Genomic DNA, 12,704 nt, shown 5'->3' on the forward strand with positions numbered 1-12,704 from the left:
TAGCTACCCTGTGTACAACAGAATGAAACACTGACTGGTCCCGTGGCATCCTTGTGATCGTTGCTAGGTACACAGTAGGTTCCCAATAAATAATTGTCCAAATGAATGAGAAAGTCAGTGGTCATCATCCTCTCTGTTTGCCAGATAATACTTTGGCTGGGTCAACTCTGAGGCCCTTTTACATCTGACATTTTCTGCTACGGTATTGGTTTCAGTTGGAGTGACCAAATCTTTTGTTCCTGAGCCTGAGTGATACAGAATTTCTAGTTGGGGCTGTTTGGCTGTTGAGCCCACAATGGTTATTATGTCATTATTGGTAATTAGCATTTAGGCCTAGAAGATCCAGCTTTTTGTTTTTCAGCAGAAATTAGAGCAGAGAGCGTTGCCAGCCAGCGGGGCCTGGGCCTGGAGCAGATTCCTCTGTAACTGTCCCCACCCCAGCTCTGGCCCATGGCTTGCAGAAATCACGACAGAGGTACCTGAAGTTGGGGGCACCTAGGTTACCAGCTCAACTGCTGCATCCCTTAGTGTCCCACACCCTTGGCTCTCCATGCATGGCCTGGTATAGAGGGGGTTCCCCATGCCACCTAGAGGAGCTAGGTATAGGGTTTCCAGTGTCCAGTGGGTAAAGGCATTTTCTGATGCTCAGGATTCATATATAGTGGGTAAAGGAAATAGCCCTGGGCTTAAGAGTCGGAAGCCTGGGTTCAAATCCCTGCTCAGCTGCTGATTTGCTAGGTGACCTTAGGCACATCACTACCTCTTGATGGGTCTCAGTTTTCTCATCTGTCAAACGGAGACCTCACTGGTGAGGAGAGGCAAGGTAGTGTAGTGGGCAAGGGTGGGCTTGAGTTCTGGAGTCAGGCATACCTGGCTTCCCAGCTACACCTTGTCCTAGCTATGTGACATTGAGCAAATTACTGAACCTCTCTGACTTCAGTTCCCAAAGCTGTAAAATGGGGTTAAAATATTACTCACTCCATAGGGTTATAAAGTACCTAGTGCTCTATATATGTCTTTGCTAGTATTGTTATAATGTCTTGAATGGAAATGTGGGCAATCTGTAAACTGTAGAGAGTACCAACTGTATAATAGAGCCAGGCAGATGTGGGTTTGAGTTCTGACTAGCTGGGTGTTCTCGGGCAATTTTTTTTCACTTCCCTGAGACTCTACTTCCTCATCTGTAAAATGGGAATTATAGTCATAGCTTCCTCAAGAGGCTGTTGTGAAGATTCATCAACTTATTACACATAAAGCACTTGGCACAGTGCTACAAGGCATGATTCCCATTTTACAGGTAAGAAAACCAAGGGAGGGGAAGTAGTTTGCCTGAAGTAACATAGCATCTCAGTGGGGAAGCTTTGATTTGAACTCACCTTCTTTTTTGTCACTTCTTACCATCTCTTGTATATGGGATGGTGATGACGATGATAGTTTTTATCATTGCCACTGGACTTATTCATGCCAGAACCCTCAGTTCCTGCACAAAGGAGGTGCTCAATAAATGTTTATTGGATAAAAAAAGGTAGGACCAGTGTATCCTCACTCCCAGGAAGGCTTTTGCCTTCAAGTTGAGGATTCTTTCTGCTTGATTGATAAAGCAGATTTAAAATAAAAATCATACTTGGTGCAGGTCTGGGACTTTGAAATTTGCAGAGCCCCTTTGCACCCTCCACATCGTTTGATCCTTCTCACCACCCTGTGAGACAGTCTGGGTGGGCGTTACCACTTGCATTTGACTGGTGAGGAAATGGGAGCCCAGAGAAGGTAAGTAACTTGCTCAGAGTCACACAGTGAGTTTATGGCAGAGCCAAGGCAGGAACTTACTTGTCATTTCTCTCTTTTTCCCCCACTAAAACTCTCCCAGTTACTAGAAGGCTTGGAAATTGTGGCTAGCTGAATGCCAAACAGGCAGCTCAGGAACTGTCCTGCCACAGCAGCTTTGGAGGGTCAAACCTGGCCATTTCTGGGTGCCCGCTCTCCCTTGCTCCCTTATGTGTCCCTCTCTGCCCTCTCCCTCTCCCAGGTGAAGGGGGCCAGGCTGACTTTACCAGTTTTAAAACGGCTCAGCTAGCTGGTGGCACTGAGTCTCTCCCTATGTTTCTTGGGAAATCCCCTAGGCCTAGAGGGTCCCCCACCCAGGGGAGAGAGAATTAGTGGGCTAAGCTTGAGTGAGCTGGAGGCTTTACTGGATCAGAGTCATTAGGCTCATTCCAGCTGGTGAGAGAAGCAGGTTGGGAAGGGGCCATGGGAGGCCAGATCCTGGAGTCCTTCTTGAATGCCCCAAGGCTGTAAGCAGAAGCGGCAGCCTTTCCCTGGATCTTGGGACAGCCAGGTTTTGGTATTGCCCATTCATATAATTTCCAAACTGCTTTCCTGAGAGAGATGTGAAGGCAGTGTGGAACAGAGGATAGTAGCCTCAGATAGACCTAGTTTAAACTGTGTGATGTTGGACAAATCATCTAACATTTCTAGCCTGTAGTTTATTTGACTGTAATTGAAGCTAATAATACTGTGCAGGGTTGTTACGAGGCAAAATACAATAATGCTTTAAGGCACTTAGTATATGCCTGACACATAACTGTTCCATAAATGTAGTTGCTATTATTTTTGTAGTAATAACAAGGTCGCTTCCAGCTCAGGCATTCCTAGGTTTTATAGCTGTAGAATTTAGCTTGGCCTTTAGGTTTGGAGAGCAAACGTAGCTGGACTTGGAAGAAGGCAGTGCGCAGAATCTTGTAGTAGGGATCGGGAGACCTGGGTTCAAGTTTGGACTTTGCCTTCATTGTGCTGTGTGACCTTGGGTGAGTCCCTTCCAGTGTCTGGACTCGTTTCCCAATCTGGAAAAAGCTAGCGGCTTGGGCTTGATGACTTCTAAGGGCGTATCCAGTTCTAACATTTTGTGAATCCAGAGGCCTAAAGAAATCATCCCATTTGGGTCTTCTTTTACAATTTCAACTTCCTTCCCTTCGCCCCTTGTTCCTTGCAGTGCCTCTGCAGGAAGGATACCACTTGCCAACTCCAATGTAATTGCATTAAATTATATATATATATATATAAAATTTTTTTAGTCACATTTAGGTTTTGCTTTTAGTGTGCACAGAAAACTCTGTAAAACAGAGTTTGATCCAATTTTTGCAGGCAAAGTACATTCTACCAACAGGTGGAAACATGCTCTGTGTTTTCAAATATAAGAGACAAATTATTGTACAAAAGTACTGCATCTGCTGATTTTTTTTTTTTTTTTTTTTGGTCTTTATCTCAAAAATGACCACAACAGGCAGGCTTGTACTCTATAATTAAAAAAAAAATGCTGCAGTAAATGCATCCTAAAAAAGATCATGAGTATGATTTAGACAAAAGGATGTTTGTCAAGTATCATTTATAAAAAAGAAAAATGGGAAACAATCTAAATGTCCAGCAAGGCCAAGTTAATTATGGTTAGCCACTTGATAGTGCTGTTGAAATGTTGATGAAGATGTTTACAATATATTGTTAAGTGAAAAAAGTCAGTTCTAAAACAATGTGGTCTAAATTTAAAGAAAAATGATTTTATTGTGCTTTAGGTACAAGTTTACAGCCAGCTAATATCTCATTCAAAAGTTTATACACAGATTGTTTTGTAACATTGATTGCAATCCCCGCAATGTGATGGCACTCTTCCCCTTTCCAGCCCGGCTTCCCTGGGTCCATTCGTCCAGCTTTCCTGTCCCTTCCTGCCTTCTCTTCCTGCTTTTGGGCAGGAGTTGCCCATTTGGTCTCGTGTATTTGATTGAAACTAAGAAGCACGTTCCTCATGTGTGTTATTGTTTGTTTATAGACATGTCTAATCTTTGTCTGAAAAGCGGGCTTTGGGAGTGGCTTCTTTTCAGTTCTGAGTTAGCAGGGTGTCCGGGGGACATAGTCTTGGGGGTTCTTCCAGCCTCTGTCAGACCAGTAAGTCTGGTCTTTTTTGTGAACTTGAATTTTGCTCTACATTTTTATCCCACTCTGTCCTGGACTCTCTCTGGTGATCCCTGTCAGTGCGGTCAGTGGTGGCAGCTGAGCACCATCCAGTTCTTCGGAGCTCAGGCTGGCAGAGGCTGTGATTTATGTGGTAATTTTTTTTTTTTTAGTCCTTTGGGCTAATATTTTTCTTGTGTCTTTGGTTTTCTTCATTCTCCTTTGCTCCGGATGGGATGGGATCAATAGATGTATCTTAGATGGCTGCTCCCAAGCTTTTAAGATCCCAAACGCTACGCATCACAGTAGGGTGTAGAACTTTTTCTTTATGAACTATGTAGTGCTGATTGACCTAGACATCCCTAAGACTATGGTCCCCGGCCCTCAGCCCCAGCAACTTGGTCCCTCTAGGTGTTTGCATGCATCTAGGAAGCTTCTATGACTTTGCGTTGGTCAGGTCGTGCTGAATCCACTATATTGTGTGTCGTCTTTCGCTTCCCCAAAGTTGATACTTGTCTACTATCTTGTTAGTGATTTCCCCTCCCCAGCCCTCCTCTCCCTCATAACCATCAAAGATTGTTATTTTTTCGGTGTGTAAACCTTTTCTTGAGTTTTTGTAAGAGTGGTCTCATACAATATTTGTCCTTTTGTGACTGATTTATTTCACTCAGCATAAAGCCCTCCAGATTCATCCATGTTATGAGATGTTTTGCAAATTCATGATTGTTCTGTATCGTAATATGATCTAAATTTTAACAAAGCATTCAGCTAAACCGTATGAGGTTCCTGATATTTGACCATTTTTTATTATAAAACAGCAATTTCATATGGCTTAATTTATGTAAACAAAAATATTTACATATCTAAAAAGTCCTAGAAGTCTCCCACCAAAATATTGATGGTGCTTATTTCTGATTGGTGGGGTTATAGTGATTTAAAAATATTTCTATGAACAATTAAAGAACTACTGATAAAAATAATCCCCTAGAAAAGTATGCCACTGTATGTAATTTTCCCACTCATACTTTGTTTGATTTATCAATTGTGTTTAAAGGGTCTAAAATGACTGCAATTTTATGACCATGGGCAGGATGGAAAGCTGTATTCTTCATATATTTTTCGTACCAAGATTTTTATTTAATAGTGACTGTTCAGAACACTTTGCAGGTGGGTCCAGCTTTTCGAAGCCCTCTTCATCTCTTGCCATCCCCCACAACAGTCATACGTTTTCCATGAGCCCTAGCACTGGGGCTCCAGGGCAGCTGTGTCCCTAATCCACCCACGTCCCAGATTTAGGAATGGTTCAGACTCCAGCTGTCCCTCCCCCCTCCCCACCAACTTTCTCCCAATCTCATCTCTTCCAGGTCATCTGAGTCCCTATCTCCTACCCGGGCCTCTCTGGCCTTCCCCACTGGTCACCACTTAATTTTGCCATCTAATTTCATCCTCATCTGTGCAGCTGGTGTTTGTTTTTGTGCAATGGGGAAGGATTAGGACTCTTTCATGCCGCCTTTTTTCCTAGTGCCCTTGACCGCTCCAGGGGCTGACAAGCAGCTAGCAGGGCCTGTATTCCCTAGGAAGGAATAGGAGGGGTGGTGGGGGAGAGAGTGGTGGGCTCAGCTGGCAGGCGGGATAGAGAAGGTCCCTAGGGACTCCATCCCAGGGCTTGGAGCATAGCACAGCTGCCACCCAGATGTGATCATGGAGCAGGCAGGGTGGGGGCTGAGTTTCTGCCTAGGAAATTAGCCTGCTTGGGCCCTTTACCCTGGGTACCCAACAGCAGCCTCTGCAGGATGAGCTGGGACTGGATGCCTGGTTTGCAGAAGCCCCCTCTGAGAGGACAGGTCAGGTAAGGATAGATTCTCTGCCTTCAGATTGGGCATTTCTCATCACCTCACTCCCCACTATGTGGTGGGTTCAGTTACACTCAGGGATTGAGCACTTGGCCTAACAGTTGAGGGTTATGTACCTAATTAATAACAAAAATCCGTCACTGTGTGGATAGCACCTTACAGTTTGCAAAGCTCTTACAACTCTGGGCTAAGAATTAAAAGCTACGACCGAAACTGAGGTTTTTCAGATTCTAAAGCCTGTACCAACTTTTCTCGGTGTGGTGTTGCATGACACTCTAAATTTAAAGAGTGGTTTACACCAGCCTTGTGCCTATCTGTTATTGACTAGCCTGAGATCTTTGTTTTCAGGGTAATTATTATTAAATACTACACATTCCATGCATCCAACCAAGTCTTTTTAAATATGATGTGTGTCATTAACTAGCACTAATTAGCACCGAGATATTTTTATGAATCTGAATTTATTGGATAACATGGTGGTGGTGGTGGGTGTGGGACTCCTGGTGATTGATCTTCAGTATAACTCCTTTATTATACCAGGTTTCCCTGTCTGATAGGTGAAGGAAGCCTCTGAGGTACAGAGGTGACGGGGCTAGAGTGCCTTTAAGCAAAAGCACAGCTGCACCTGAAGACCTGGTCACTCAAGAACAAGTGCTTTACCTCTAATACACAAAAAGACCTTGGCCAAGTCACCTGAGTAAGCTGAGGCCAAGTCAACTGAGGCCATGCCTTAGTTTCCTTGTGTATAAAATAGGGATAATTCATTCACTTGTTCAACAAATATTTATTGAGTATGCATTGTTCCAGGCGATGAATAAGAGGGACAAAGTCCCTGCTTTCCTGGAGTTTACAGTTTAGTGGGTGGAGACAATGAATACATAAACAAGTAGTAGAAAATCAGATAGGGTAAGTGCTATGAAGCAAAATCGAAGCAGAGCAAAGGTGTGTGAGTGGGGGCTGTTTTAGATAGGGTAGTCTGGTGGTCCTCAAGGGGGTTTTATGATGACTCAAATAGGTAATTCATGTAATGTGTTTGGCTCAGTGCTGACAGCAATCGAATGCTTAATGGTAGATATTTTTTCATATCAGCCAGTCTCAGACCTCTCAGATCATATTTTAGTCTCCAAATAATTGTAATAATTAACACTTAAATAGCATTTACTGTAAGCTAGGCACTATTCTAATGGGCCCTGGTGCAGCAGTGGTTAAAGTGCCCAGGTGCTAACTAAAATGTTGGTGGTTTGAACCACCAGCTGCTCTATGGGAGAAAGATGTGGCAGTCTGCTGTGGTAAAGATTACAGCCTTGGAAACTCTATGGAGCGGTTCTACTGTGTCCTACAGAGTCTTTATGACTCCGCTCGAGGCAGTGGGTTTTTTGGTTTAGGCACTATTCTAAACCCTTTACATATTTTAGCTCATTTAATTCTTATAATTACTCTATGAGGTAGGAGCCATTATTATCCCCTTTTATGTGGTCAGAAACTCAGGCACAGAGAAGTTAAGTACTTGGCCAAGGCCCTGGTGACACAGTGGTTAAGAGCTCGCTCCTAACCAAAATGTCAGTAGTTTGAATCCACCAGCCACTCCTTGAAAACTATGGGACAGTTCTACCCTGTCCTTTAGGGTCGCTATTAGTTGACTTGATAGTAATAGGGTTTTTGGTTTTGGAGGCTGAGAACTGAATCCAGAGGGCATCAAGCTGGTTTGTTCCAGTTTGAACCCCTGCTGAGAATTTGCATTTCTACCCCAGTGTACTGAATCCGAATCTACATTTTAACAAGATCCCCAGGTGATTCTTATGTATAGTAAATTTTGAGAACCCCTGCTCTACTAGTAGTTCTTGGAATTGGTCCCTAACCAGCAGTATTGGTGTGCCTTGAAACTTGTTAGAAATGCAAGTTCTCAGCAGGGGTTCGAACTGGAACCCAGCAGCCTGTTTGGTGGAGCTGTACTGTGAAGGGGCTGTAATTAGATACCAGGAGACAGCCTAGCTAGCGTAATGGTTCATCTGCTGTCAGGTTGCCTAGTTTCTTGTCCTGGTAGGTCTAAGCCTCTCTGCTTCAGTTTCTTCATCTCTTAAATAGGAATACCAGAACCTATCTTACGTTATAGGTATCATGCTTGGAACAGAGCCTTTCTGCAGCTCTGCGGGGCCCCAGCCTGTTCAGAGCTAGCCTGACAGAGAGTGTGAGGGTCAAGTGGCCCCTGAAACTTCAGGAGAGAAATAAATACACACCAAGGAATTCTCAGAGAGCAACCCTAAGTTCAGCTGGAGACCAGACTTTGGAATCTAGGTCCAAGAATTTTGGTTTATGATTTCGAGGATGCCAGGGCATGGGTGGAATTAGGGGACCCTTAGGTGAAGAGTGGCATAGTGGTTCCGTGCTATGGCTGCTAACCAATAGGTCGGCAGTTCAAGTCCACCAGGTGCTCCTTGAAAACTCTATGGGGCAGTTCTACTCTATCCTATAGGGTTGCTATGAGTTGGAATCAACTGGACAGCAGTGAGTTTGGGTTTTTTTGGTTTAGGTGAGGAGGGAGCTCTGGTGGTGCAGTGGTTAAGAGCTCAGCTACTAACCAAAAGGTTGGCAGTTTGAATCCATCAACCGCACCTTGGAAGCCCTATGGGGGCAGTTCTACTCTGTCCTATAGGGTTGCAGTTGACTCATCGGCAACGGGTTTGGTTTTGTTTGGTAGGTGAAGAGAGAGGTGAAATCTTGGCGTGGCCACAACACTCAGTTTCTGTTTCAGGTCTTACACAGCAGCCAGGAGAGGTAGTCTCATCAAATGACATAATTGGAATGGCACCTAGAGATAGCCAAGCTAGTAGATGGGGAAACTGAGGCCCAGAGAAGCTGACCCAAGGTCACTAGATGCATAAAGGGACAGAGTCAGGATCTGAACCGAGCCTGGGGTAGCCCAGCAGCAGCCTCTGTGTGGGTTTCATTTTCCTGGAGGGTCTCCAAATCTCGGCTTCTCATCGTCCGGGCCACTACCGGCCTTACTCCGCACGTGGCTGCTGCAGGGTCTGGGACTACCCGGGCACTAGAGGGGTTTGACCTGCGCGTGCGCACACGCGGCCAGCCCCTTGATTTTTTTCCCCCTTTTTCCTTCCCCTCCCTGCTCTTTACTGGCGTAGGAGAGGGGGGAACTAAAGGAGCCAGAACTCGGCCTCAGCCAATGGGCTGACGGGCCGCGGCCCGGCCCCCTCCTTCCCTCCGGCGCCGTCCAATAGAAATTTACTACAATGTTGTGGCGAAGGGAGGGGGAGGGGCGCGCGCGGGCTGGCTGGCTGCTGGCCGCGCCAGCCGAGCCTCGCAGAGGGAAGGCGGGAGGGTGCGCGCCAGGGCCGCTTGCTCGCTCTCACTCTCCCTCCCTCCGCCGGTGGGTTAGTCAGTCAGTCAGTCAGCCAGCAGCCGGCGGGCCCGCGAGCCGCAGAGGGCCCGAGCCGCGGACATCGGCGCCTCCTTCTGCCATTGTTCGTCGGGCAGCTGCAGGGGCAGGCGCGGGAGGCCGGGCTCCGGAGCTACCGGTGAGGCAAGGCGACCGTGGCGCGCTAGCCAGGGGGCCAAGAAGCTGTCCCAGAGGACGGTCCTGGCGGCCGCGGCGGCGTCGCAGCCCCTTTGTCTCCAGCCCCCCGCGGGCCCCAGGCGGGGGGCGCGGGCTCTGCGGCCTCCGCGTGCTGGAGCGCTGAGGGGCTTGAGTGGGGACGCGGCCGGCCTGAGGAGAAAAGAGGCGGGCCGGGAGCTGCAGAGGGAAAGGGGCAGGGGCGTCCCGGAGCGGGGTTAGGCTGGGGGAGCGTTTAAAAGTTAGGCTTGGGGTTGATTTTTTTTTAGACGAGGGAAATCAGCGTCCTCTGCTCTGTCAATCTTTGTGCACTGGGCAGGAGCCTTGGAAGGAAGCCAAACGAAGGGAAGTGCAGGTTTGACTTGGTGAAGGTGTTGGGTGCAGCCGCCGAGTGATTCTTTCGTGACGAGGAAGCTGGGGCGTCTGGAGGAGTCAGGCAGAATCTGAGGGGTGGAGGGAACCCCTGAAGGTCTTTTAGGCCTTCCCGCCATAGACATCTGCATCATTAAAAAAAAAAAAAAAAAAATCCCAAACCGGAGAGATCCAGTGCTGTCCCTTAGTCTTCAAGGTTCCGAGTGACCAAAGAGTTAAATCGGTTCTCTCAGCGTCGTGACCTCCTTTTTCAGTTGGCGCATCTGTCGGCTTGGAAGTGTTTCCTGTGCTCGCCGGGATGCTGTTACCTGTGGAGAGGCTGGACCTAGGCTCGCCTGGGAAACGCACCGCCTGGCTGTTAGTCCTGGGGAGGCCTGGCCAAAACAGGTCTATTCCTCCCAGGAACAGGCGTTCTCTTGAGAGAGAAAGTAATCTCACGTGAAACAAATTGCTGACGGATTGGTTTCTGGCCACATGATCGCGACTGTCATTCTGTTATGTCTCTAACTGTACCCTGCCACAAATGACTAGTCTGTGGAGACTTGTCGTTTTTTTGGAATGTGTTGCTGAAGAGGAGATTTTTTTTTTTTTTTTAAGAGATGCCGAGCTTTTTTTAGTAGTTTGGGTGATTTTACAGCTGCTATTTTGTTCTTTCTGTTTTTAGGGAAAATTGCAAGAAGTGGTTGTGTCTTGTGCCTTGGATATTATTATACCCCAGTACCAAAAGTGGATTTATACTCTCAGAGGATATTTGTCAGTGCTGTGGCTCATTACTGTGTTCTGTCTTCTCAGTCCTGGCAAAAATTTTAGTTGGTTTGGCCCTTTAATTAGGAAGTCTTGTATATATACAATATATGTAATTCCCCGCATCTCAATTTTGTTATTATAGCACTAATTCTCACTTTTTATGTAAGGTTACTTTTTTATGAAGTCTTCATTTCCCTTTGCTTTAGAAATTGAAAACATAATAAATTCGTTGCCGGCTGTAAAAGTTCCGGTTTATAAGATAGTTTTTTTGGGTTTATTAATATAATCCATGTACGTAGCAGAATATCACGCATACAGTAAGCACTCAAGAAATGTCAGATTTTAAAAAATGGATGTAATAACTGGACATCAGATTGCCTTGGAATCAAGGTGCTAATCCAAAGTATGTTCTACAAGAAGCTTACAATTCAGGTGAAGACAGGCATTATTCATATCCCTTGGGAAACTGAAGTATATCTTTGCCACTTTTCGAAGTGAATTCACTGGCAGACGCGCATTCACTCTGCTAACCTGATTCTTCTTTCTTCTACTAAGAAAACTGTGTTTTTTCCTTGTATAATTGAATTCAGGCTTAGAAATAGTAAATATTTTCAATTCTTAGGACTCACCAAAATTCTCTCAACATTTATACCAGTGTTTTATATGAAATGTCTTATAGCTAAGCCCTTACATCATATGGCTTCGGTCTACGTTTCTGACTTTATTCCTTGTATTCTCCAGCCAAATAGAAGTCCTCAGTAATAACCCAGTGCTTTCCCTTCTCTGTACCTTTGGCCATGTAATTCCATCTATGCTTGTCAGATGTATTCTTCTGGCTGATTTTAGTTCTCTTATCTTATATATAGATGCTTCAAAATCTTACATATGTTGGTAATTTGAGGGAAGCGTCCTATGTGGAAGGAAGTTGATGGAATTTTTTGTTTTGTTTAAAATTTTTTTTTGAGCTTCATTAGTATGGCCAGCCAATTGAGCTTTATCTAGCTGGTGTTTGTTAAAAAGATTTAGGTCTTAAGTGTCCCATCAATATGTATATCCCTTAGGCATTAATGATGGCTGATGATAGATTAAGAAAACCTTTTAGGCTTCCATTCCACATGGAACTAAAAGCTCTATCAGTTGACAATTTTAATGCTTGGAACTGTGGCTGTCAGCAGATAGACCAAGCCAAGAAATGAAAATCTTATCTTTTAGGTGGGCCTCTGCTTGCTTTTTCTATCTGTTCTCTTTCTCAGTGGTCTGAGGGTCCATATTTCCTTAAGGTTTTCTTAAACACCCAAACTGTATTTGTTGTGTTTGAGTGGTAAATATGGGGAACAAACTTAAGTTTTTAAGTAGGTATACCCTCAATATAATATCTGAAGTAACATGTACAATATTTTATATAATAATAACAAAATAATACACAAATCTTCCTTTTTAGCATATTTGAAAGTGCTTTCATCTTATCTCCTTTCTTTTCTCCTTAAGAAACACTTCCAGGTTATTATCTAAATTAACAAATGATTTTTCAGTAGTTCTGATCTCCTTTGCAAGAAGTGGTTGTGGCATTTGGTTGAGGTATGAGCTATATACTTTTTCCTGTTATTCTCTTTCATCAGGTTTGTGCCCTATCAGATAATTTTGCCTCCTGTCTGCCTTCTTGTGTGTAGCTTCAGTTTAACATTTTGAAAATCATAGAGTTAGTCTTCCATCTCATTCCTTGGTTTGTGGTCCTAATTTTAAACAAAGTTATATTACGGGAGACAGTGTGCTGAAGATGCTATTTGGCTTCCTTTCTCCTTTTCTAATGAAAGCTTCGGAGTTAAGCTTGTCAGGAGCCATTGCTTAAAGCCACAGGACTCTTGAATTCTCTGCAGATACTTTGATGTACTTACAAGAAGATTGTGATCTGAAGTATGCGGTAAGTAATTTGTGATATGAGTCAGTAGGGCTTGCTCATATTGTTTTTTGAATGTACAAATCCAATTTAATATGGATGATCTGATTTTACAACTTCAGAATATCAATGGCATCAGGGCCTGAATTGGTTCTGAAATCTGGAAGAGAGTACATTTAGACCACAGTCTGTTTTCTTGTTATCTAAGAAGCAGGCCAGCCAAGTGCTGCCAGTGTATTTTTCCAAGAGTTTCATCAAGCTTGTGATTGGTCAAATGCATATTCAGTTGCAGATTCAATGTATTTATAATAACTTCTAATTAGAG

The 12,704-nt window shown here is 44.6% G+C and overlaps 1 protein-coding gene across 5 annotated transcripts in view; it reads left to right on the plus strand.

Moving 5' to 3' along the window:
* Positions 1–12,704, plus strand: part of EPB41 (erythrocyte membrane protein band 4.1) — a 223,031-nt gene that overhangs the window by 12,169 nt on the left and 198,158 nt on the right. The window contains exons 1-2 of one of the 5 annotated variants that reach the window (XM_049878501.1): positions 4,974–9,328; positions 12,297–12,403. The exons of 3 other annotated variants lie outside the window; for them this stretch is intronic. In XM_049878501.1, the coding sequence (XP_049734458.1) occupies positions 12,399–12,403 (5 nt within the window). In that variant the 5' untranslated portion in view covers positions 4,974–9,328; positions 12,297–12,398. Of the gene's footprint in view, positions 1–4,973; positions 9,329–12,296; positions 12,404–12,704 lie in introns of those variants that run through there. One more of the 5 variants, XM_049878502.1, reaches the window with a different exon arrangement.

This window comes from Elephas maximus, chromosome 3 (genome assembly GCF_024166365.1).
Source record: "Elephas maximus indicus isolate mEleMax1 chromosome 3, mEleMax1 primary haplotype, whole genome shotgun sequence".
Lineage (NCBI taxonomy): Eukaryota > Metazoa > Chordata > Mammalia > Proboscidea > Elephantidae > Elephas > Elephas maximus.